At 36.1% G+C, this 27,963-nt stretch overlaps 2 protein-coding genes and 1 pseudogene across 2 annotated transcripts; all 3 read right to left on the minus strand.

Moving 5' to 3' along the window:
* LOC104763108 (glutathionyl-hydroquinone reductase YqjG-like) lies at positions 2,714 to 3,943 on the minus strand. The gene is made up of 5 exons (XM_010486524.1): positions 3,868 to 3,943; positions 3,655 to 3,756; positions 3,189 to 3,397; positions 2,930 to 3,107; positions 2,714 to 2,838 (listed from the first exon to the last, which is right to left on the minus strand). Exons 2-5 carry the CDS (start codon positions 3,707 to 3,709, stop codon positions 2,714 to 2,716), a joined length of 567 nt encoding a protein of 188 aa, XP_010484826.1. The 5' UTR covers positions 3,710 to 3,756; positions 3,868 to 3,943.
* The window catches only part of LOC104760439, a 71,862-nt pseudogene continuing 48,258 nt past the window's right edge, over positions 4,360 to 27,963 (minus strand).
* On the minus strand, positions 4,683 to 6,838 carry LOC104760438 (probable acyl-activating enzyme 5, peroxisomal). Its single transcript, XM_010483365.2, has one exon. It carries the CDS (start codon positions 6,495 to 6,497, stop codon positions 4,851 to 4,853), a length of 1,647 nt encoding a protein of 548 aa, XP_010481667.1. The 5' UTR covers positions 6,498 to 6,838; the 3' UTR covers positions 4,683 to 4,850.

Raw genomic sequence — 27,963 nt, forward strand, 5'->3', positions numbered from 1 at the left:
TCTGAGCAGACTCTTCTCATCAAAGCAAGAGGAGGATCAATATTTGCTTAATGAGTTCCTTATTGGACTATGCTCTTGATATGTTACTTTTTACCTTAGTTATGCACTCAAGCAGGGGGAGTTTTTATGGTTGCCTTGCAGGATGAGTTAGTGCCATTGATTGCTTGAGTATCAAACTGCGCTAAAAAGGGAGAGTTCTTGTACTTTCTCCCATTTGCTAGTTGTTGGAGCTGTTATGCTTGTGTCATTGCTGCTGTCACAACTTGAAGGTGTTTGATAAATGCAGAAGATGGCGTTACATTCAAAATCCAAGGTTTGATGATGATGAGTTGGTTTCATTGTATGAAGTGGAATATCAAACTGAGCTATAAAGGGAGACTCTCTGATTTACTCCCATATGCTAGTTGTTGTTGTTGCTATGCTATGTCATGGTTGCAGACAACACTTGTAGGTGTTTGATATTCACTGAAGATGTGATCAAGTCAAGATCAGGATCTTGATGGGTTATGATTAAGGGAGAGCTAGAGTCCTTCAACACAGTCAGCAAGGGAGAGATTGATTTGTGTGTTGACCGAAATTGAAGTTGTTTGAAACAGATGTGCCAGTAGAAACAAGAACATGATATGTAGAGGTTGCAGATCATCAACGTTTGTCAGTCCTACAACTCAGTCAACAAGGGAGAGATTGAAGATACATTGTGTTGACAAAATTGTATGACTGACAACAAAGCGTAAAGGAGCAACTAGTGAAACAGATAAGAGAAGATCAATGACAGAATCCTCTCAAGGTAATGAAGATGCCAAAGTCTCAGTTACAACATGAAAGCTTGAAGATCATCAAGTGCCAGAATAGAGAAAGCTTGAGTTCTATAACGTTCTATAACTCAGTAACAAAGGGAGAGATTGAAGATATATTGGTGTTGTTACTGATTATCAGACTCAAGAGAGATGATCAAGAAGCAATGAGAAAACCTGATACAAACGCATGTTCAGACATAGAAGCAGTGAACAAAATGGAATATGTGTAACCAGCTACAGACACAAACGCAATGATTCCTCAGATAGAGAATCAGAGAATCTACCACAGCCAAGACAGCTCAATGTGAAGTCACATGGAATGAAGTGACATGCTGAACCTTGGAGTCTTATTGTGAAGATTCAAGAAGTGAGAACTCAGCCAAGATATTCTTAATCAGCTGAGGAAACTGAAAGCACATCAGAGCAGAAAGAAATGAGCAACTATAACAGAGCAAAGATATATAGCAGTTGAGTAAACCTGAAGTACAACAGAGGTGGAAACAGAGCAGACATGTTTGGTGGTTGTGTATTGCAACAGAGCTGGAAACAGGGTAAACCTCGTGAAGAGGTTGTGTAGTGCAATAGAGCGGAAAAGCTTCAAGTTGCAGCAAACAGTGGAGCGGCTGTGTCAGAAAAGCATACTTGTGTTAGGTGTGTCAGAAACAAAAGCATGGGTCAAGTTGACAAAAAGAGAACAAGATTTTACCCAAAATTCAAGAGGAAGAAGCTTGTGGAACCTAGGGTTTGTGGAGAACTCTAAGAGGTATAAAAGGAAGAGGTGGTAGTAAGAAGAAGCTTACGCACCCTAGACCTAAAATTGAGAGAAGCACACATGTTGTGTGTGGTGTTGTCCCACCAGTAAGATAGAGAATTTGCTGGTGGTTTTTGTAGAGGTTCACACTCGTCGGAAAAGGCAAAGAGTGGTGTTTCCTTTAGTTCATGTAGATTAAAGTGGTAGGCAAAAGTGTGTGCTAGATACCATTGGCAAATGTAACTTTTGCGTTCTAATTCTAGTGAATGTTTTTGGACTTGGTCCCGGGGATGTAGGTTATTCAAACCCTGTTAACAAATCTCTTGTGTCGTCTCTTCACTATCCTTTCATCTNTCAAGAAGTGAGAACTCAGCCAAGATATTCTTAATCAGCTGAGGAAACTGAAAGCACATCAGAGCAGAAAGAAATGAGCAACTATAACAGAGCAAAGATATATAGCAGTTGAGTAAACCTGAAGTACAACAGAGGTGGAAACAGAGCAGACATGTTTGGTGGTTGTGTATTGCAACAGAGCTGGAAACAGGGTAAACCTCGTGAAGAGGTTGTGTAGTGCAATAGAGCGGAAAAGCTTCAAGTTGCAGCAAACAGTGGAGCGGCTGTGTCAGAAAAGCATACTTGTGTTAGGTGTGTCAGAAACAAAAGCATGGGTCAAGTTGACAAAAAGAGAACAAGATTTTACCCAAAATTCAAGAGGAAGAAGCTTGTGGAACCTAGGGTTTGTGGAGAACTCTAAGAGGTATAAAAGGAAGAGGTGGTAGTAAGAAGAAGCTTACGCACCCTAGACCTAAAATTGAGAGAAGCACACATGTTGTGTGTGGTGTTGTCCCACCAGTAAGATAGAGAATTTGCTGGTGGTTTTTGTAGAGGTTCACACTCGTCGGAAAAGGCAAAGAGTGGTGTTTCCTTTAGTTCATGTAGATTAAAGTGGTAGGCAAAAGTGTGTGCTAGATACCATTGGCAAATGTAACTTTTGCGTTCTAATTCTAGTGAATGTTTTTGGACTTGGTCCCGGGGATGTAGGTTATTCAAACCCTGTTAACAAATCTCTTGTGTCGTCTCTTCACTATCCTTTCATCTCTCTGTTAAACATCGCACATACAGATCTGTCATACAAGTCTGTAAATCTAGCACACATCTCATTCTTTCAACTGGGAGGGTGAAGAACAAGAGAAGGGTTTTCTGCAACATGAATGAACTTCGTATTGAACATTTGGATTATCTCAGAGCTCTCATTGTTAACTATAGTCTTAAGCTTCTTATCCCAAAGAATCAACCACAAACAAACAAACAAACAAAATCTAAAAATCCGATATGTTACCAAAATCTGACTTAAGGCCACACCATGGATTTAAAGAACTTACAGGAACAGTGTATTTGCCCGTGTAGTTCGAGCTAGCGATATCATAAAGTTCTCTTATGCTTCTTGCACCATTAAGACGATCAGTATCAGCTCCAAGAACTTCTGTATCTGAATCTAGAAAAACCCATCCCATATGGTCGTCGCTTTCTTTGGTTTTTCTCCAAACTGGTTGGACAGACTAATGAACAAAACCGATCGATCAGATTATGTTCCATAGAAAATCGTAACTAAATATGTCGGAAACGGATTCTTTACTAACCGAGAAGCTTATTGCTTTTTTAAGCCCTTTGAGTTTCAATACTGCAAGACATCTTGAAGCCCATGGACAAGCGTAAGATATGTAAAGATGGTATCTTCCTGACTTTGCTGGAAACTGTGAATCAGGTTTTTGTGATACAAAGTTCCGGAATGACGTTGCGGTTCTAGCATAATCCGACTTCTCGTTAGCTATTGATGACATTGACATTGCTGATGCACAATGGACAGTAAAAAAAAACAAAAAAAAAAAAATCAAAATCAACATTTAGAACATAATTTGTAACTATATATGTAAAATGAATTTACTGTAAAATTTATTCAAACCAAAAAACTGGTTTTACAAAAAAGATATATTTGGAGCCGAAACATTTGAGCTTAAAAACAGAGCTTTAAACAGAGGACTAGAAGCTTGTCAAGGTGAGGTTTATGGATTGCGTGTAGTAAACTATCTGCATACGTGTGGTCACCTTTGTTTTGAATGGAGCTGAACGGATTTCTGATGTTTTTATCGGTAAGGGACATGAGCCGAGCTGTTGAAATATTAGGTTCTCCATATTACTCAAATGAAGCTGCAATGACATAACCAAAAAAATACATAAAACTTAATGTTATATCTAAGATAGGTTTCTGACAGCAAAATTAAGAACTTAGAACAAGAATGAAAAAAATTAAACAAGTACCTAACACAATAATGAATGTGAGATTCGATTCGATCAGAAAATTGATGATGAAGCAAGTCTTCAACTGTTGTCTTCGATGCTACGTAATTAATAAATGTGAAAACTGAGTCAACATTGGCGAGCAGAAGAAGCTTATGGATGGTATTAAGAAAAGAAAAAAGACAAGTCTGGCTTCGAACAGAGAACCTTGAAGTCAACAACAATACATCAATAATTGACGAAGGAAAATTAAAGTTATGATCTCGTAAAATGCTCGGTATTTTTCGAAAAGACTTTGAATTCAAAGATGATTAAAGCCCTCCAAGAAACTGAGATTAAGATTTAAAACAGAAAATAAAGAATCCAAACAGAAGAAAGATGGGAAAATATGAAGAAGACATTATCATTCAAGAATCTATGGCTAAGCCTAACTGCTACTTCCATGAGAATAGTTCTGTATACCAATGTTCGATGACAATGCTCATGCATGCTTTCACTGACTCCAGATGCATGTTAAGACATGATAACTTGACATCTGCGAGAACGCTTTCTAGATGTAAGATACATCTTGAAGATGTGATCTATGGGTTGATTGGTCATAGCCTTAGGAGAATCTGTGAAACTCAGCTTGAGTTTCATAAGGACTGGTGAATTCTCAAGAAAATAGTGAACTAGTTAAATCCCAGTTGTTTCCTTCCTAATCATCAATCAGTTTGTTAATCTCAACACACGTCAGAGTCGATGTTAAACACCACATTGGTAAGATCAATTTGCTCTGGATCCGTCGAAACAAATAAGTCTTGCCAAATAAGACGAGCAATTCAAACCCGCGTAAAAACAAACAAATCCCAATACTATATTCAAACCCTTTTGTTACATATTGGTACACATCCCATCTATTGAATCACGATCTGAGTTACGTACGATCGATCAGAGGAATTACAAATCCACTGACCATTGTACATTTTGTGGAACGGTGGAAGATGTTTAAAGAAATGGTCTCATCAACCAATGTTCTTAGCAATCTCCTTAAGCAAAAACTTCGAAAATTTTCCAGTCGAAGTCTTAGGCAACTCATTCATAAACAAGACAGTTTTAGGAACCATAAACCTAGGCATCATTTTCCTACAATACTCTATCAACTCCTCCTCGGTAGGTTTCGAACTCAACCTACTTTTCAAACTCACAAACGCACACGGCGTCTCTCCCCAAAACTCATCAGGTCTCGCCACCACCGCCACTTCATTCACCGCCGGATTCGTATACAAAACCGTTTCAACCTCAACGGTATTCACATTCTCTCCACCCGTTATGATTATATCTTTTGACCTATCCTTAATCTCTAGATAACCATCCGAATGAATCACACCAACGTCTCCGGTGTATAACCACCCGTTCTTGAGAGCTTTCTCTGTTCCGATCCGATCTTTTAAGTAACCAAGCATGATCGAGCTTCCTCTCATCACTATTTCTCCGACGGTTTCTCCATCCCTCTCAACGCTCCGACCTGAGTCAGGATCCACCACGTCGATTTCAGTAAACCCTCCGATGGTTCTCACTCCTTGCCGTGTCTTCAACATGGCACGATCACTCGCCGGTAAACGATTCCACTGCGGCTTCCACGCGCAGGAGACGACCACACCAGCCGTTTCCGTTAGTCCGTAACCGTGACTGATCACAAACCCGATTGATTCTGCTCGGAGGATCACGGCGGCTGGAGGCGGAGAACCGGCGGTTAAGAAGTTGACGGGACGGTTAAGAGGCTGCGAGTCCTGAGTCGAGGATAACATGTTGAGCACTACCGGAGCTCCACACATGTGTGTGACGCCGTGATCACGAATCAAACGATAGACTAACGGCACGTTAACCTTGCGCAAACAGACGTTTGTTCCTCCGACGGCGGCGATTCCCCATGGATAGGTCCAACCGTTAGCGTGAAATATCGGTACAATCCATAAGTAAACCGGATTTTTCGGTACGGTCCAATCGATTTGTGAGTCAACTGACATAACGTAAATGCCCCTGTGGCAGTGTAACACTCCTTTAGGAGCCGAAGTTGTACCAGAAGTGTAATTAAGCACAACTGGATCCCATTCGCTTTCGGGTCGGATCCATTTGAAATTCGGATCACCTCTCTGGATCAGGTCATCGTAAGTGTAACTGAATTTGTTGCAATCGGCCAAGTCAGCATCTCCTCCTCCTCCTTCCTCTTCTTTATCTGCGACGAAGACGAGAACGGGCGGATCAGTTGTCATCATCGCGATAGCTTCTATGGCTAGACTACAGAAGAAGATGTCGACGAAAAGAAGCTTAGATTCAGAGTGTGTGAGAAGAACAGAGACGGTGCGTACGTCGAGGCGTGTGTTGATGTTGTTGAGTATTGCGCCGGACATGGGAACAGCGAACTGGAGCTCGTACATCGCCGGAGTATTGGGAGAAAGGACGGAGACGACGTCGGACTTTCCGATCCCAAGTGATGACAGAGAGGACGCGACGCGGAGGCAACGGAGGTTTGTTTCCCGCCACGTGTAAACGGTGTTACTTCCGTAAACGATGGAGGTACAGTCACCGTATACGATGGCGGCTCTCTCCAAGAACCCTAACGGCGTCAATGGTGGCGAGTTAGCGGCGCATGGCTTTATTTCCTCCATCTCTTCTCGAGTTTGTTATGAGAGAGTATACTATCTAGTTTGAATTATGTATACAAGAAAAACAAATTGAAGAGTCTTTGTTAACTGTTATTATGTCCAAAACAGGAAAAAAACGTGAGCCCATAACCATCACAGGCGGTTGCAGAATTTAATTGTACCAACGACTATACAAAATGGGTATTAATTTATAGACGACAACTGAGAAAACGATATTAGGAGGAGTCCTCCCTCCGGGAAAGAGTTAATCATACAACCTAAAGGCGTGGGTTATCAGAGAGTATACTTTGTAGTTTAAATTATGTATACAAAGAAAACATAATTAAAGAGTCTTTGTTAACTGTTATTATGTCCAAAACAGGAAAAAAACGTGAGTCGTGACCATCAGTCCATCAGAGGCAGTATTAATTTATAGATGACAACTGAGAAAACGATATTAGGAGGAGTCCATGTCTCCCTCCGGGAAAGACAGCAACTGAGAAAACGATATTAGGAGGAGTCCATCTGTCCATGTCTCCCTTCGGCAAAGAGTTAATCACACAACCTCTAATTTTAATTTATAAAGGGACAACTGAGAAAACGATATTAAATTCAAAAAAAACAAATGATATTAAATTCAAAAAAGAAAAAACGATATTAGGAGGAGTCTATAGCGTAATAAATGTTATTTATGGTTGTAAAAACTTTGATTGTAAAAATTTTACTGTAAAGAATTTGGCTGCAAAGGTTTTGACTGTAAATATTTTGATTCAGTAAAATCTTATTGTTAAAACTGTTTTTTTTTTATTATTACTAAGATGTCGGCCCGTGTATTAACATTGTTAATTTCACATTTCGAGTGATAATTTTTTGGTAATTTTTTAACTATATAATATAAAAGTCATAAATAATGAGTAAGATGAATTAACCAAATTAGTTAAATAAAATATTTGTTATATATATAAAAATGAAAAATCGATTCAGTGAAAATAAGAGAATATGTTAAAGATATATAAATCTAGGTTTACCCAATCATACTCAGATAATCAATTTTGAAAGATATTCACATAGAATAAAATTTAAATCATTATTCTATCAAAATTTATAAAAAAAATAATAAGAGAATCAGGGAGAAAGAGCTCATAGCTGCAACTGCAACCAACCAAATTGACTAAAAAGATAAATGTATGAAAAATTAGAAATCACAATTTAATTACCTAAATTAATACTTGAAAGAGATGATTAATACAGTTAGATGGAAAACGACACCAAACAAAAGTTAGATGAATGAATTAATAAATAAAACAATCTAATTTTTTTTAACAAAGATGAGTGAATTAATATTGATTAATAAATTGAAATAAAATAATACCCAGAATTTTCAAATTTGGAGGTATTAAACAATAGTCAAATAACAAAAAATCTTTTCAAGTTCCATAATATATATATATATATATATATATAAAAACAAAGAGGTGTGAAACAAAAATGTGCAAAAACTAACAAATGTGAACATTGAAAGTTGGGATCAAAATATTGCAACTTTTAAGATCATTAACAAATCTAAACAGTTAGATGAGATAATAAAAATAATCTCATCAGTTATATTTAAATTGACCCCTAAAAGTGAGTTTGCTATAATATATAAACATATAAATCTATGATTTTATTTATTAACTTGTAAGTATAAAAAATACTCAGAAAACAATAAATTCGAAACTTGTTTTTGTATTCCATAAAATTTTCTATATAATAAACAAAGAGGTGTAAAATATAAAGGTGTAAAACATAGAAGGGTAAAAAAAATGTGAAAAACTAATAGGTGCGAGTTTTGAAGATGGGGGTACGACGAAAAGATGCAAAAATATGAAAACAAAGACGTGTGAAACAAAAAGGTGTGAAACAAAAAGATGCAAAAACTAACAAGTACAAACATTGAAATAAAGAGGTACGACGAAGAAACACAATTGTTGTATCAAAACACTGCAACTTTATATAAACAAAGAGGTGTAAAACAAAAGGATGAAAACTAACGGGTGCCTACATGGAAAGTTGGGGGTGCGACAAAGAAAAACAATTGTTGAATCGAATCTTTGAAACTTTTGAGGTCATTGACAAAGGGTGAGATCATTAATAATACTTAAATAATAAATACTCTTTTCAAAATCCATAAAAATTTGTATATATATAAAAACAAAAAGGTATGAAAACATAGAAGTGTGAAACAAAGGTGTGAAACAAAAAGGTGCGAAAACTAACAATTGCAACCATTGAAAGCTAGTGGTACGACGAAGAAACACAATTGTTGGATCAAAACATTGCAACTTTATATAATCAAAGAGGTATAAAACAAAAAGATGTGAAAACTAACGGGTGCCAACATAGAAAGCTGGAGGTGCAATGAAGAAACACAATTGTTGGACCGAAACTTTGCAACTTTTGAGATCATTAACAAAGGGTAAGATCATTAATCATACTCAAATAACAAAAACGCTTTTCAAAGTCCATAAAAATCTGCATATATATATATAAAAAAAACGAAGAGTGTGAAAACAAAGAGGTGTGAAACAAAAAAGTGTGAAAACTAACAAGTGCAACCATTGAAAGCTAGAGGTACAACGAAGAAACACAATTGTTGGATCAAAACATTGCAACTTTATATTAACAAAGAGGTGTAAAACAAAAGGGTATGAAAACTAATGGGTGCCAACATGGAAAGCTGGGGGTGCAACGAAGAAACATAATTGTTGGACCAAAATTTTGCAACTTTGAGATCATTAACAAAGGGTGAGATCATTAATAATACTCAAAGAACAAAAACTCTTTTCAAAGTCCATAAAAATCTGTATATATATAAAAACAAAGAGTGTGAAAACAAAGAGGTGTGAAACAAAAAAGTGTGAAAACTAACAAGTGCAACCATTGAAAGCTAGGAGTATGACGAATAACCACAATTGTTGGATCAAAACATTGCAACTTTATATAAACAAAGAGGTGTAAAACAAAAGGGTATGAAGACTAATGGGTGCCAACATGGAAAGCTGGGGGTGCAACGAAGAAACATAATTGTTGGACCAAAATTTTGCAACTTTGAGATCATTAACAAAGGGTGAGATCATTAATAATACTCAAAGAACAAAAACTCTTTTCAAAGTCCATAAAAATCTGTATATATATAAAAACAAAGAGTGTGAAAACAAAGAGGTGTGAAACAAAAAAGTGTGAAAACTAACAAGTGCAACCATTGAAAGCTAGGAGTATGACGAATAACCACAATTGTTGGATCAAAACATTGCAACTTTATATAAACAAAGAGGTGTAAAACAAAAGGGTATGAAGACTAATGGGTGCCAACATGGAAAGCTGGGGGTGCAACGAAGAAACACAATTGTTGGATCAAAACATTGCAACTTTATATAAACAAAGAGGTGTAAAACAAAAGGGTATGAAGACTAATGGGTGCCAACATGGAAAGCTGGGGGTGCAACGAAGAAACATAATTGTTGGACCAAAATTTTGCAACTTTGAGATCATTAACAAAGGGTTTAATAGGTGCGATTTTTAAAAGATGGGGGTACGACGAAGAAACACGATTATTGGAAAAAAAAAACTTGTAACTATTGGGATCATCAATAATTTTAAACCGTTAGATGAGATAATAGAAAAAATCTCATCCGTTAGATTAAAGTTGACCCCCAAAAGTGGGTTTGATATTATATATAGATATATAATTTTATAAATATATATTTTGATAATTATAAATCCATATGTAATTAGAGACAAAACAATAAATTTTAATAATAACAAAATTGTAAGGAAATGCAATGTTGATGGCGAAATAATATATTTGTGAAGAGAAGTGGATATCAAAAGAAAGGTAAAAAAGTTTGTGCAAAACATATATGTAAATTAATAGAGAGTTTTTAATTATGATGGGGGAATAAAGTTTTATGTTTTAAAAATTTGTTGGTTTTACAAAGTTTTAAAGCGTGATTTTGAGGCTTTAAAAAAGAAAGAGAAATAAAGAAGGAAAACATTAAAGTGGCTGTGGAAAATTTAAAAAATAAAAAAGTAATGAAAGCTTGATTGGGAAATAAAATACCTTTAAGACTTTTAATTGCTTTTAAAGCCTTCAAATTTTAACCTCCAGGAAAGAGTTACAACCTCTAATATTAAATTTTTAAAACTATAATTTAACATGTTTCTTGTTTTTATTCAGATACTAAAAACTAGGAAAGTTTATGTCTCCTTCCCATCTATTGCAAAATAATTTTGTTTTTATATAATCATAATTAAATCAAGAGATAAGTTGGAAAATAGTACACTTTTCAAATTTAATTAGAAAAGTAGTAGATGCATTAGTTGAAACAACCACCTTCATAAACCCATAATTTTTATAACACAAAATTAACCAACAAAAATCCAATTCAATCTTTATAAATAACTAACCACAAGTAATTTTCATTTTGCTTCAATTGAAACTGACACCCTAAATGTCTATCCCGTCACTTCTCCTCTATGGATCACCACCTCCAGCCATTTATGCCATAGCCTAACACTCCAAAATAGCCATCCAACGCCATACCAACACAAAGACACATCTACAAGACAAGACAATCAATCATACAATCACAAAAAACAAATAAACAGAGATCTCAACGCGTAGATAAGCCATGTTTATGCACACACCTCTAAGACAAGAAGATTATGACGAAGAACAATAAGAACAAGCTCCATAACAACCTCCTAAAGTCGCACACGCCGAGAATTCCTTTCCAACGAACAGATCTCACCAAAACATCCATAGAAACCTTCCCTTTTGCTCCCAGAAACACATGACTTTTTCTCTCTTCTCTTTCACAAAGCTACGAAAAAGTGATTACAAACCCTAAGAACCTCTAGATTTTTCTTTGAAAACGAGCCTTACGGTTTTCTTCTTAACCCGAACCAAAATAATCGATTTAAAACTTAATCGGGTACCAAAGTGTTAATCGACACCCACCCAGAAAGCCTCCTTTTGGTTTGCGGGTGTTACTGGTGATGATGATACCTCTAGATAGATATGTACATGAGAAGTGAGTATTTGTTTCTTACGATCTTAAAATTTGGGACCAAATTATAGTTTTTATGTTTTTCTCCAACCACTGACTGAAGAGTTAAAATAGTTATGGATCAGTGAAGTTGAGGCCTATGACGTACCAGTAAATCATAATTTCAGCCTTAAAGATGTTATCTAGTGGACTATAAGCGATTTTCCGGCAGATGGTAAGTTGTTGGGATGGACGATGCATGGAAAACTATCTTGTTCCATTTGCATAGATGGTACAATTACGTTTTTATTGCTAGCTGGTAGAAGAACATGTTGGTTTGAGTACAGTCACATCACATAAGATTTCTTCATGTAGGGCATTCTTTACGGAGACAAAAAGTTTTTCTGAAAGGAAAAGCACACAGTGAAGATGTACCCACCTTAATATTTGACTAGTGAAAAAGTTCTAGATGAGCAGATATGACATGTTGAACCACCTAAAACTTTTGATGTTAGTAATAATGGTCATTAGGTAAAGGGTAACGGCTAAAGTCACCGATGAATGGCATATTGACACAAAAAAGCACATTTTGGGAACTATCTTATTGGAAGAATCTTACGCTATGACACAATCTTGACTAAATATATATGAAGAAGATTTTTTTGGACAACGTCATGTATACTGTTATGAATGTCAAAGACAAATCAAAAGACACACTGAAGTCAAGAATCGATATTGCAAGGTTTTGTGATTGGTTTAATTTGCATGTATTCGGTAGTCTGTACTAGGGACATATGTGTAAGATAAACATCGAACTAGGGAAGAAGTGGCTTCTAATAAATTCCTTCAACCTTGATATGTATTTACTTTGTAGTTGTACTTGTGGTATTCATTTCCAGCCAAGAGAAGAAGAGGCTTCTCTCTTTTTCCATCCGCAGCAATTTTTAATTAACTAAATTTTAACCCGCGGTACATCGCGTGTATATAATTTTTATTATTATTTGTATTTTATGTTGGATTTGTCTGTCAAATATTGAATGTTTTGTAAATAGAGAAATAACTAAATTTTCCGGCAGTTTGTACAGCTAAATATTTATATTAAATTATTTAACCCGCAATATACTTCATGACCATTTGTTTGTTATATTTAGTTTGTTTTGTTTAGTGTTTGAGATTCTATTTTAATTTTTAATTATTATAACAAAGAAAATAAGGGAACTAAATACCTAATAAGTCATTTATACACTATGATTAAGTCACATTGTTCCTAATAATTTAATTATTTTACACAATCTTAGTTAAATTAACTTGATTTTATATGTCAAATATTCTAATATTAATAGTGTTAAAAATAATAAAATAAGGATTTAACCCGTGTTAGCACAAATTTAATGATATTTTTTTTAATTCTAACATGTACTCTTTATAACTCATCTACTATATAATCATATTATATAGTATTTTAAACTTTTTTAATTTTACATATTTGTAATATTTTAATATTTTTTTAAGTTTATATATACTAATTAGAATAATTAAATAAATGTGAATGAAAGTTTTTCTTACGTTAAGAATCAAACCTCACAAGTATTAGAAAACAAAATGGAAATCAAATTGTTATTTTTTTGTTTGCAAATGAATTCAGAGATAGAATATATTCAAAACATAATAGAAGTTGTGGTTAAATATATTTTAGTTTCTGTTTCCAAATTGGAATGGAATGTAAAATATTTAGGAAAGAAAATTTGAAGTAATGTTATTTTTGGAAAATTTTAATGATTAACTTTGTAAATAAGTTTTTAAATAAGTACAGAGAAATGTACAGAAAAAATGGTAGAACCGTAGAACCCAAAATGTATTTAAAAAATGTATATATATATAGATGCATTAAATTGCAATTTTATTGGATCCACAAGAAGCTTCATTTATACAAAAGGAAATAACTGAAACCAGAATTTTCAAACCAAACTTGAAAAGGAAATATCATATTGAAGTGTGAGTGAGGTAATAAAGATATGGCTTTCTTTTATTGAGTTCCAATTTTTCTAACCAACAATGTAAATGATTTTAAAAGTTAATTGGTTGGCGGATCAACCCAATGTCCGTGTCGTGGGTCATTCATATCTTAATATTAATTCTTAAAATGTTGGTAACTTTATGGAGGAATGAATGTAAGAATTGTTTTTTAGTTTATTACGTAAGTTAGGTATTAATTTATTACATAACTAGATATAAAATAGCCCGCTCATATGCGCAGGTAGTTGTAAAATTAGTCATGTTAATTAGTTTTAATTTATTTAATATCAGAAAATCATATATGTATAGACACAAATGAATTTCCAAAATTTCTATAACATGTTTTACATGCAATTATCTATATATATATATATATATATATATATTCAAATCATGCAATATCAGATATATTTTAAATATAATACTACATACATGCATATTTCTTAAGTTTATTTGTAATCTTGATTGTTCAACTTTGATAATAGTTTTTAGCATTTATGGACAATTGAGTTGAAAAAATTAGTGAAAAAAGAAATTTTACTATGATATTCAAACATTTAGTTTAAGTTAATTATATAAATTAACACCTCATATAAAATATTTAATAGTTAAAATCCAAATTATTCTGTATATTATATTACCTTCCAAAGTGTCTCAACAATTTATATTACATTCCCTTTCAAAGTGTGTTATTTTAACATATTTCACACATATTAAAAAAACTTACGTAAATTTCTATTATACTTTTTATAAATATATCAAAAATAACTTTCTAATTAATAAACTGAAATGATATGGATAACTAGCCCTAATTTACTGTATTTACTCATCGAATCCTTATATTACACACAAATTTTAGATTTATCTTCAGTTTCGACCACATTATAGATATGAACATATGTATACACAACCACTTAAGTACTAGGTAATTCAAACCCAACACCTTGAAACTGAAAAATAATATTTTGTTTTCTGGCAACTACAATTTTTTGTATGTTAGGAAGAATTAATTATCAATCAAACTCGCTTTATAATTTATTTATAAAGGAAGACCACGATGTTGTTCAAAAGCAAAATGAACCCCGATGTTGTTCTTCATGCTTTGAGGCACGATGTCCAAAAGTATCCTCGTTTCTGCAGCAAACTGGTACCCACTAAAACACATATATATATATATATGTATATATATATATATATATGCAAACCTCCTTATACATTTTTTTTTTTTTTTNTCAACTCTTTATACATAATTATGTTCGATCACTTGTAAGTGATGCATTCAAACATGACCATATTTTTGAATTTCAAGAGTTTATTTTTTAAATATAGATAAATAAATTGATTTTCTTTTTACGTAAGATAATTAAAAAATGACCTGATTTACAATTTTAGATTTTCTTGAATTTATTCTTTAAATATAGATAATAAATTAATTAAAAAATATATGTGATATTTATTATACTCATCTCCATGTAATTTGAGTCGACGTACGGCCATGTTTTTTTTTTTAATTTATTTATAGATATATAAATTTTGTATAAATCCTATCTTAACACATGTCGTTTGGTCTCCATCTGTGCCTTATCTTAATAGTCTGAAAATGGTGCAAAATGGATCGAGACCGACGTCAACGTAGAAGATCATGTAATCGTACCGTCCATAGATCAAGAAGAGATATGTGATGGTGGGCAAAGCTTCGTCGATGACTATATCTCACGTCTCACAATGATTCCTCTAGATAGATCACGGCCTTTGTGGGACATTCACATCCTTAACGTCAAAACCTTGGATGCTGAAGCAGTTGGTATAATAAGATTTAACCATGCGTTGGGAGATGGAATGTGTAAGAGTAGTATAGTACGAGGGTCTAAGTGTAATTAAGTTCTCCTAGGGTTTTCTCTGTATACTATATATATGCTGTAAACACCTTACATAATATTCATTCAAATATATTTCTTACATGGTATCAGAGCCTCCGATACCTAAATAATAATAAATAAATAAAAACAAACAATCACAAAACCCTTATTTTTTTCTTTCTTTGTCTTCGCCGCCTCCTCCCTCGATTCAACGAGATGTCCACATCCAACCTCTCCACTGCCGATACAGTAGCTGTGACTGACACCACTTCGTTGGTTCATGTCAACACCTCTAATGTCATGAAACTGACTGCAACAAACTTCCTCATGTGGAGCCGTCAGATTTATGCCTTGTTTGATGGATACGACCTTGCCACTTATCTCGATGGTACCGTGACGGTACCAACCCCAACCATCACCGAAGCTGCTGCCACCGTTGCTAATCCAGCGTTTTCCCTCTGGCGTCGACAAGATAAACTTGTCTACAGTGCACTCCTTGGAGCCATCTCCACCTCTGTTCTACCCATTGTCTCTCGTGCAACAACTGCACGTGAGATCAGGTCCACCCTCACCGCCACATATGCCAAACCTAGTCGTGGCCACATCCTCCAGTTGCAAAACTAAGTTACCCAATGGACGAAAGGGACTCGCTCCATTGATGACTATGTTCAAGGCCTTGTTGCCTTGTACGACAAACTAGCACTTCTTGGCAAAGTTGTCGAACATGATGATCAACTAGCCAAACTCCTAAAGGGTCTTCCTAATGATTACCAGCAAGTCGTCAATCAGATTGAGGGACGTGACACCACTCCCTCTCTCCCTGAAGTTCACGAGAAGTTGATCCTCTTTGAAGCGAATCTTCACGCCAACACCAACTCCGCCACGGTTCTTCCCATCATGGCGAATGTGGCACAACGCAACCGGAACAACAACAACAACAACCGTGGTTACTCTAACAGTCGTGGCAACACCAACAACCGCTCCAACCAACACTGGCAACAGCACCAACAGTTCACTCCTCGACACGATCAACGCACTCCTCGCCCTTACAACGGACGTTGTCAAATCTGTGGTGTTCATGGTCATAGCGCCCGTCGGTGTTCCCAGCTGCAGCTACAACTCACCTCTCAGTCCTCTCAGCCATCACAAGGCTCTTACGCTCCATGGCAGCCCCGTGCAAACCTTGTTACTGCTCCGTACGGTGCGACCCCTTGGGTTCTTGACAGCGGTGCCACACACCACCTCACATCGGATCTTAACAACTTGGCACTACACCAACCGTACCAAGGAAGTGATGGTGTGAACATTGCCGATTGGTCGACACTTCCCATCTCCCAAACCGGTTCCACCTCCCACTCTACCTCTTCTCATCCTTTATACTTAAGAGATGTCTTATTTGTGCCAAATATCCACAAAAACCTGATCTCTGTTTACTGCTTGTGCAACAATAACCAAGTGTCTGTGAAATTTTCTCCCTCCAATTTTCAGGTGAAGGATCTCAGCACGGGGGACCGGTTACTCCAAGGGAAGACTAAAAACGAGTTGTATGAGTGGCCCGTCAATCCGCCGGTCTTGATGTTTGCTTCACCAACCTCTAAACCGAATCTCTCATCGTGGCACTCTAGATTGGGTCACCCTTCTCTACCTGTGTTAAAAACTGTCATTTCTAAGTTTTCTCTTCCGCTTTCTTCGTTTACACAAAAAGACATATCTTGTTCTGACTGTCATATTGATAAAAGCCACAGACCTCCAACAGACCTCTCCAATACCTATACTCTGATGTTTGGACATCTCCAATCACATCGGTTGACAATTATAAATACTATCTGGTAATTGTGGACCACCACACCAGGTATACATGGCTCTATCCACTGAAGCAGAAGTCCCAAGTAAAGGAGACCTTCATTGCGTTCACTGCCCTGGTCGAGAATCATTTCAGCGCCCAAGTTGGTACGTTATACTCCGACAACGATGGTGAATTCATCGCTCTCCATTCCTTCTTAGGCGGTCATGGCATTGCACATCTTACCACTCCTCCACATACTCCCTAACACAACGGCATCTCAGAACGGAAACACCGCCACATTGTGGAGACCGGTCTTACTCTTCTTGGACACGCATCCATGCCGATGTTGTATTGGACATATGCATTCACCGCAGCTGTGTACCTCATCAATCCTCTACCCACTTCGACACCATCGTTAGCTGATACACCATCGCCCTCTCCCTCACCGTCTCCACACCCACCGACACCACCACCACCACCACTACCAACCACTTCGACACCTCCACCCGAACCGACGACTCCACCCCCACCACCACAACCTAACACTCCACCACCACCACCAAATCCTGTCCCTCCTCACGTAAATCATCACCCCATGCAAACACGTTCCAAAAACAACATCCGTAAACTGACCAAAAAGCTTACCTACACCGCCATTACCACACACTCGCCGGAACCTATGACCGTCACACAGGCTCTCCAAGATCCGCGTTTTCGCCCAGCCATGTCCGCCGAGATCACTGCCTTAGTCGGTCTCCGTACATGGGATTTGGTCCCTCCACATCCATCACAAAACCTCGTCGGCTGTAAGTGGCTCTTTACCACAAAATATCTTCCTAATGGCTTAGTTGACAAATATAAAGCACATTTTGTCGCAAAGGGATTTCAACAAAAGCAAGGCCGGGATCACAACGAAACGTTCAGTCCGGTGATCAAGTCCACTACCATTCGTGCGGTTCTTGACGTTGCGGTTCATCATTCCTGGCCAAATCGACAACTTGATGTCAACAACGCCTTTCTTCAGGGAACGCTAGAAGATGAAGTCTATGTTGCTCAACCCCCAGGCTTTGTTGATCCGGATCGACCACACCATGTCTGTCGCCTCAACAAAGCTCTCTATGGCCTTAAACAGGCACCACGCGCCTGGTACACCGAACTCCGTCACTACCTTCTCTCCATTGGCTTCAAGAACTCCCTTGCGGACACTTCACTCTTTATTCATTGGGAAGGTCGACACATCACTTACATGCTTGTATACGTCGATGACATCCTCATCACCGGTAGTAGTACTGCACTCGTGTCGAGCATCATCAACTTGCTCGCCACCAGATTCTCCCTCAAAGACCTAGACCACCTAAGCTACGTTTTAGGCATTGAGGCCATTCGTACGCCTGCAGGACTACACCTAATGCAACGTAAGTACACCATTGATCTCCTCACCAAAACGAAGATGCTCGCTGCAAAGCCCGTTTCAACACCAATGGCTCCCTCACCACAACTGACACTCACTTCCGGAACGCCGTTGGTGAATGCTACTGAATATCGCAAGGTTCTTGGTATGCTCCAGTACTTGTCTTTCACCCGTCCTGATATCGCCTATGCGGTCAATTGCCTCTCACAATTCATGCACAGCCCAACTGATCTGCACTGGCAAGCTGTGAAGCGTATACTCCGTTATCTCGCTGGAACATCGTCACATGGGATCTTCCTCCAGGCTGGTACACCTCTCACTCTCCATGCCTTTTCCGATGCAGATTGGGCCGGTGATCGCCACGATTATCTCTCTACAAATGGCTACATTCTCTATCTTGGTGGTAATCCTATCTCCTGGTCCTCGAAGAAGCAAAAAGGTATAGCTCGTTTTTCCACTGAAGCCGAATACCACGGCGTAGCAAACACGGCCTCAGAACTTCGGTGGGTCTGTAATCTCCTCACTGAGATGGGTATCACACTCCGGTCACCGCCAACCATATACTGCGACAACATGGGAGCTACGTACTTATGTGCGAACCCCATATTCCACTCACGCATGAAGCATATAGCCCTTGATTATCACTTTGTTCGTGGTCACATCCAAGATGGTGCTCTTCGTGTTGCTCACATTCACACACATGATCAGTTAGCCGACACTCTCACCAAACCTCTACCAAGACCACGTTTTCAAAATCTCAATAGCAAGATTGGAGTTCGTCCACTACCTCCATCTTGAGGGGACGTGTCAGAGTAGTATAGTATGAGGGTCTAAGTGTAATTAAGTTCTCCTAGGGTTTTCTGTATATACTATATATATGCCGTAAACACGTTACATAATATTCATTCAAATATATTTCCTACAGAATGTCCTTCTTTTCCCTCGTGCTCGCATGTACCCACAAAACATCAAATCGAGACATGTTGCCTAATGTTATTCCTTCAGTGAAACGGGGAAGCACTGTGTCGCATACGCATAGACTTGAAAAAAATGACTGGTTCTTATGGGTAACATTCACCATTGGTTCTACATTGAGACTGATATGGAATACAGTCGTAGATATGTTCTTGCTTTTTGCGACAATGTTTTTTTTGAAGGATACAGAACTTATCAAGAATGCTATGAACATGGTACGTGATTTATGTTCAGACCTCATTTGAGAGGATTTCTCTTACGTAACAACTTTCTAATGGATATCTGTGCTTTCTATATATTGCATATGCTGTTATTAGACGATCAACGATGTTCTACTCGGAATTACACAAGCTGCTCTTTCTAGCTATATGAACCGACAATATGGTAAACATTAAATCCAGTATAGATGATGTATTATTAAGAGTTCTAGTGATTAAATTACAACGATTAATAATTGCACATATTGATATATATATATATATATTTTCTTCATAAAGCCTTTGGCAGAAATGATGGTCAAGGATTCAAAATGCAGATGGGGGAACTACTTTAGCTTTATTGTTTTACCGTTATCAATTCGTTTAGAAACCGATCCATTGGTTCATTTGAAAAAATCCAAAGCTATGCTGGCTCGAAAAAAGCATTCTTATCACGCAGCTCTAGCGTATTTATCTTATCAAAATAGGCCTAAAAGTGTTTGGAGCTAAGGTAAAATAAATTGAGATTTGTTTGCATTTATATTTATGGGTAGTATCATAAATCTCTCGTCTTATAGGTAGTATCATCATTATACAATCTACACGCGGTGAACACAATGGCATGTGTTTCAAACGTTATGGGGCCTACGGAAGAAATCAGTTTCCATGGCCATCCTATCACTTATATTTCGTCGATTTCTTATGGACATCAATATGTACGTCTTTTTGTGTTGTTGTGTAATTTAGTTTAAACGGTATAAGCTTTTCTTTTTAATTAATTGTCTTGTTTTATGTGTGTTTGATAGGCATTGTTCATAATTTACACAAGTTATGCGGGGGAAATGACAATCACGATAACGGTTGATCCTACCATAATACCGGATCCTCACACCATTTGTGATGATATGGAAGAATCACTGAAAACAATGAAAGCTGCTCTCTGGGAAAGAGGGTTACTCTGAGGCGCATGAGGCCATCTTTATTGGCATAACACTTAGTATGTTCTTGGGCTTATTTAAATTAGAAAAAATGAAAAAGTGGGTTTAGATTAGTTTTATTGATCTTATTGTAAAACTGTTTTTTGGGTTGTTCTTGTGTGACGTGGCCGATTGTTATTGGAAAATTTTTTTTGGCAAACGAGAGATCACTATCATTTCATTTTCTTCGATATTTTCGAGCTAGGGCCATTGTTGGGAGTATCAGGTTTGTTCTCGAATTCACGAAATTCGATCTGGTTTGCTTCTGACTGTGATTGGGTTTGCTCGTTGAGTGGCAAATTTGATAGTGTTCTGAAGCTCTGATTTTGATGATGTTTAGCTAAAATTTCCTGTAATTTGGATCTGTTTGATTGTCTATTCAACATAAAGCTGAGAATTTGATGTTGTTTCTTGTTTGTATCCATGAACATCAATCAAATCGAATGTGTTCTTTAGAGTTCGTGATGTTTGATCCATGTCTATGTTTCGCTATTTTGAGTGCTAATGTGATCGATAGGTTGAATATACTGTTGTTTTTTAAGAGTCTCTAATGTTTGATCGGATTCTCGGCGTAGTACTGTGAAGTGATTAATAGGTTGAAAATTAGATTAGTGGAAGTGAGATGTAAAGCACTAGACTTGCCCTTCTCTGCTCAGTTTCTATTGAGATTCTACTTATGCTTGTGCAATGACTGCACGATGATCATGTGTAGNGCATGAGGCCATCTTTATTGGCATAACACTTAGTATGTTCTTGGGCTTATTTAAATTAGAAAAAATGAAAAAGTGGGTTTAGATTAGTTTTATTGATCTTATTGTAAAACTGTTTTTTGGGTTGTTCTTGTGTGACGTGGCCGATTGTTATTGGAAAATTTTTTTTGGCAAACGAGAGATCACTATCATTTCATTTTCTTCGATATTTTCGAGCTAGGGCCATTGTTGGGAGTATCAGGTTTGTTCTCGAATTCACGAAATTCGATCTGGTTTGCTTCTGACTGTGATTGGGTTTGCTCGTTGAGTGGCAAATTTGATAGTGTTCTGAAGCTCTGATTTTGATGATGTTTAGCTAAAATTTCCTGTAATTTGGATCTGTTTGATTGTCTATTCAACATAAAGCTGAGAATTTGATGTTGTTTCTTGTTTGTATCCATGAACATCAATCAAATCGAATGTGTTCTTTAGAGTTCGTGATGTTTGATCCATGTCTATGTTTCGCTATTTTGAGTGCTAATGTGATCGATAGGTTGAATATACTGTTGTTTTTTAAGAGTCTCTAATGTTTGATCGGATTCTCGGCGTAGTACTGTGAAGTGATTAATAGGTTGAAAATTAGATTAGTGGAAGTGAGATGTAAAGCACTAGACTTGCCCTTCTCTGCTCAGTTTCTATTGAGATTCTACTTATGCTTGTGCAATGACTGCACGATGATCATGTGTAGCTAACAGAAGGGATCAGACCATTCACAATGCCGCTAATGAGACTAGCATGTACTGCACTTGAAAGAGTTCCTCTTACGCATTCAAAGATCATCGAACATCATGCTGCAAAAAGAGGTCTTGAGAACACTGTTAGCTACTTCTTTCGCACGGTGGTAATTGCTTATCCTCTTTTACAACTTGATCAATTTGAGTTTTACAATGTTCTTGTGACTCTTTTGGCAATTGGTTCTTGGTGAAGCTTTCTCACAACTTGATTGATTCTGGTTCGCAGTTAGTTTTTGGTCTGCAGTTTAGCTTTCTTACACTGGCATATATTCTGTTCATTGACAGGTGCATCTACCGCATCTGCAAGTTCAACAAAGATCTGGAGCTCTTGGAGGCAGAGGCGAGGAAGAGATCCAAGGAAGAGTAATAATCTTCACGAGTATAGGGAGTTGGTTCCACAAAACCATTATATAAGTAAAGGTTTTCTTTTAACTGCATTTTTTACATTCAAATATTACTGAACCTGAACGAAATTTTGTTAAACAAACCTCAACTATGCTTCTCAACAACATTTTGATTATGAAGCTAAGTTTGCAAAATGCAGATACTTGTAAATGTTCTTGATTTGTTTAATATTATTATATTATTAAATCTTATGATCTTAAACATGTTCTCCCAATAACTAATTTTTTAACAAAAGATCTTAACTACTGATCTTACATTATTTTCATAATATATTTAGTCTAAGAACACCAAAAATAGTTGCCCCTTTAAAGATGCCCTGAGGCCTATTAGTTCTAATCATTAAAGACAAGATATATTTTTGTTTGGTAATAAAGTATTTTAGAAACTTTCATTGTTTTTGTAGTATCTATATATAGAATTGTGCGAGAGTAGCGGGAAACAAAGAGGGGGAAAAAAAGGTGAGAGATAAAGATGAAAACATTTAAGTGTATTAAAATTGACATTTTAAGTGATTTTTATAAAATTTACAAATCCTATGTTATTCAATCATTGATTTTAAAAAGTCCATTAAAATCCACTGTTATTAAATTGATGATTTAAAAATCTATTTTAAAATCCACTGTTACACAAAACAGATTGTGTATTTGGATTTTAATAAGTTTTAGGGATTTTGGAGGATTTGAGAGGATTTGTTTAGTTAAAAATACAGAAATCTAAATCTCATGATTTTAGGTGGGATTTAAAAGAATTTTAACATCACTTATATAAACTTCCCTAAAATCTAGCAAAAATCTTAATTTCCTAAATCCCATAAAATCTTCTAAAATTGTGGTTTCAATACACCCTGCTAAGTGTGTTTTAGTGGATTCTATGAAGGGTATGTGCCTCGTGCGAGATGTATGGTCTCCACATTGGAGGCCTCATGAACTCATTACACCTTGTGTGTGCTCCTCGTTTAAGTTCTACATCATTCCTTTGCTTCATCTTCATAGTTATCTCATCTCTTTCTTATGTTATTTCTTTGCTCTATATTGTGTTCTCATATAAGATCGAAAGCTAGTTGAGAGGTTATAGTAACAAGTTAAAAAGTTTTACCCATTATAAAACCGCAAGTGCATAGTTACACACACAGTAGTACTTAGGGATCAACTCCACGAAGACCAAAACAAGCACACAAAGGATTATATAGACTAGAATAAGCTAAAACCACATAAAAAGTAACAAGGGACTCCAGGGTTTTGTGCGGAAAATACATCGATACTGATTGGTGCAAAGTGATTGTTCGAGTAATTATCCGATACACTTAACCGCAAGGTAGTATACTTGGGGTCAATCCACAACGACCAAAGATATTCTAAAGAATTGCGAGACTCCTAAACAGTTAATATAGACAAAACTTTGTTTGTTTTTGACTAAATAAAAAATGCAAAAAATAAAACGATTTAACTTATAAGATAAAAAACATTGAGACATAGAGTATTTCATAGAACATGAATACAAGAATAGACAAGCCCTCTTTCAAGGCATTAATTGCTAAACTTGGCTATTAGTTTGATACAACTTTTATTTGCAACCTCTTAACCAAAATCCTATTACCAAATAAATTCATTGAGTTCACAATTCATTATGACATCAACTTCTGTTGGCTAGAAATACATTGCTCAATTCACAAATGTTGCAGACATCACACCTGTTGCAGGAGTAGCTGAACTACTTCTTGACGGACTCGCTGATGGACTTTGTGACAAACACGTTGACAATCGGTCCACCCGCATAGGCACATCGGACATTGGCATCAAGGAGTCAGACGAATGCGTCAGTGCAGAATTTTTGGATTGATCGGTCCAATGCCCGGTTCCTTCCTTTTTCGTTCTCAACCCAAATAAGCCCAAAAATGTCTAATTCCCGCATAACTCCTTCAAACCTGTACAAGATTAAAGACGCGGGAAAAAGAAAAAACACAAAAGACAGACAAAAACAGACAAACGAGTCAAAAGGAATACTAAATAACTTTTAGCAGATAAGTTAGGTGCAAAAATTCTAACCATAGCGCACTATATCACTTATGTAAACAACATTCTCCACTATTGGCTCAATCTATACATACATTTTTGAACTACATTTTGGTTCCACCCTTTTATTTGTACTTATTTAAAAACTTATTTACAAAGTTAATCCCTAAAACATTTCTAAAAATAGCATTACTTCAGATTTTGTTTCCTAAATATTTTACATACCATACAAACTAAAAAATACAGCAGAATCAATATGAAAACAGAAACTGTGATATATTTAACTCACCTTCTATTTTGTATTGAAGATATTATATCTCTGAATCTTTTGCAAACAAAGAAAACAACAATTTGATTCTTATTTTGTTTTCCAAAACGTGTGAGTTTTGATTTTTAACGTAAGAAAAACTTCGATTCACATTTATTTAAATATTATAATTAATATATATAAACTTAATAAAATTTTAAAATATTACGAATAAGTAAAATTAAAATATTTTAAAATAGTATATAATATGGTTATATAGTAGATGAGTTATAAAGAGGACATGTTAGAATTAATAAAATAATATTAAATTTGTGCTAACACGGGTTAATTCCCCATTTTATTATTTGTCAACACTATTAATATTAGAATATTTGACATATAAAAATTAAGTTGATTTAACTAATTTGTGTAAAATAATTAATTTATTAGGAAAAATGTGACTTAGTCATAGCGTATAAATGACTTACTATGTATTTAGATCCTTTATTTTTTTGTTATAATAATTAAAAATCAAAATAGAATCTCAATCACTAAGTAAAACAAACTAAATATAACTAGCAAATGGTCATGAAGTATATTGCGGGTTAAAAAACTAATGTAAAATTTTAGCCGCAAAAACGGTCGAAAAAATTAGTTATTCTTCTATTTGGAAAACATCCAATATTTAAAGAATAAATAAAATAGAAATATAAATAATAATAAAAATTATATACACGCGGTGTACCGCGGGTTAAAATCTAGTTGAGTTAATTTTATATAATTGTTCAAAAAAAAAGTAAAAGAAGTGGTCCTAGTTCAAAATTTTATTGTCTATGGAAAATGATGTTTATTTTCAGGACAAAAATAAATTTTAAACTTAAAAATGTATAGTTTCAAGTTGCATTTACTGCAAATAAGGTGGCTGTAACTATTGCAAAGAGTGTTACAAGAGATGGAAGATTTCAGTCTTACCTCACACTTGGAAGGACTTCTTGGCTCCATGATCAAGTGAGAGTTGAATCTGGGTAAATGTTCCTGTGTGTTTTATTTCATATTTCTTTTCTTTTCAGTGTACTACTCTGTCTCGGTTATTTTGGTTTCTAGATAACAAATAATAAAAATAAATGCATAGTACATTCACCCCAAAACAACGGTTGCGGTTTTTATTACAATCTTTTACCATTTCTATAAAATTTTAAATAGATAAAGATTCGAATTAGACAACCTAGGAACGGGCAGGGCAACAGGTGGGTTCTTGAGCTTCAAGACAATGCCAAACCTCTCTTCTAAATCCAACATGTGACCTTTGGGAATCTTCCAATCGAATGAATGCAATAGCGTCGCGAGAGTGTACAAAACCATCCTCTCAGCAAGTGCTGTACCAGCGCACATTCTCCTTCTAGATCCAAATGGAAGAAACCTATAATCTGTTCCTTTGAAATCACAAGTGTTGTTATCAATAAACCTCTCAGGACGAAACTCAGTTGGGTTATCCCACACATTTGGGTCTCTATGAATAGACCAAACGTTGATGAATGTCTGAGCATTTTTAGGGATAGTGTAGCTACCCACAACAACGGTTTCAGTTGGACGATGAGGGACTAGCAAAGGAATGGTTGGATAAAGTGTTTCTTTCATAATGGCTCCTATATATGTAAGGAAGTGTAGTGATGTGTGATTCTTCAACTATGTTGTCTTTGCATACAACTTTTTCTAGCTCTTGTTGCGCTTTCTTCATTAACTCCGGGTTGCGTATTAGCTCGGCCATTGCAAACTCTATCGTGTTGGTTGTTGTATCTGAACCACCAACTACTATATTCTTCACAAGTAATCACATGTTAAGTCAGTTCTCATGAAAAAATAAACATCTTATTGTTTTTTATCGGAAGATCTTAAGACTAGTCTACATAGTGTGCAAGAATATGTTATCCTCCAAAGTGTATAAATTAAACTATGAAAACTGAAACCATTCACTATGATGAGTACGGCTTTGACATGTTCTAGTGTAAAGGGAACCTCCGAGTCAGCTTCTTTCTCATTCAACTTCATCAAATGTTGCAAAAAGTCTTTACATTCACCATCATCACCGCTCCTACTTCTCTGTCGTTGCATCTGCTCGATGGCTCTTTCAATTATCGCACCGACCTCTCAAGTACACAGGTGCATCTTTTTCACAAGACCTTGAAGATCGAATCTAGCTAGCAACGGGAAAAAATCAGAAACATTAGGCACTCCTAAGAGCCTAATTATTTCAGAAATGACTTCTTTAAACTGTGTTCCAACACTCTCCATTTCCTCTACTTTCACTGAACATCCCCATAACATATTCGTTGTGAGATTCATCATCGCCAAAAAGATCTGGTCTCCGAGTTTCACCGGTGATTCTTCTTGACCTTTCTTGTACAAATACCTCGTTCTTTCCCAAAAATATTTGCGTCGAAGCTCGTAAAAAGAATCCAAGGTTTTACGGTTAAGAAGCTTGACAACATAAAAACTTTTCTAAGCATTCTATATTCTATAAGTGATATAGGTCAAATGGATCGCCAAACAGTCCAACAAGGAAGAGGCCCATCACAGAAACCCAGTAAACACTCTCAAGTGAAGACAAAGACTGTACCTGCAATTCCCCTGCTCTATAACCAATTTGGTGTCTTGCAGGATAAGGATGGTGACTAGCTCTCTCCACAGCTGTCACAATGACTCATCCTATTCTAGATTGTTCCTTCTACCTCTATATAAGACAATGTACCCTAAGACTATAATGTATCAAGAGATTATAATAAAACAATAAAGTTTTCTCAAAGTTCTCCCTTTTTTTCATGGTATCAGAGCTATTGTAAACCTTAACAGGTCCATCAATGGCTACTGTGTATCCCTTTCCTGACAATATAGATGTCACCAATACCGTCACTATTAAGCTCAATAATACCAACTATCTCCTTTGGAAAACTCAGCTTGAGTCACTATTGTCATGTCAAAAGCTCATAGGTTTTGTGAATGGTGTCGTCACAGCTCCACCTCGAACCATCTCAATAACAAACGGTGCGGAGATCCCAAACCCACAATATGAAGCCTGGTTTTGCACAGATCAA

Source organism: Camelina sativa, chromosome 18 (genome assembly GCF_000633955.1).
Source record: "Camelina sativa cultivar DH55 chromosome 18, Cs, whole genome shotgun sequence".
In the NCBI taxonomy this organism is placed as follows: Eukaryota; Viridiplantae; Streptophyta; class Magnoliopsida; order Brassicales; family Brassicaceae; genus Camelina; species Camelina sativa.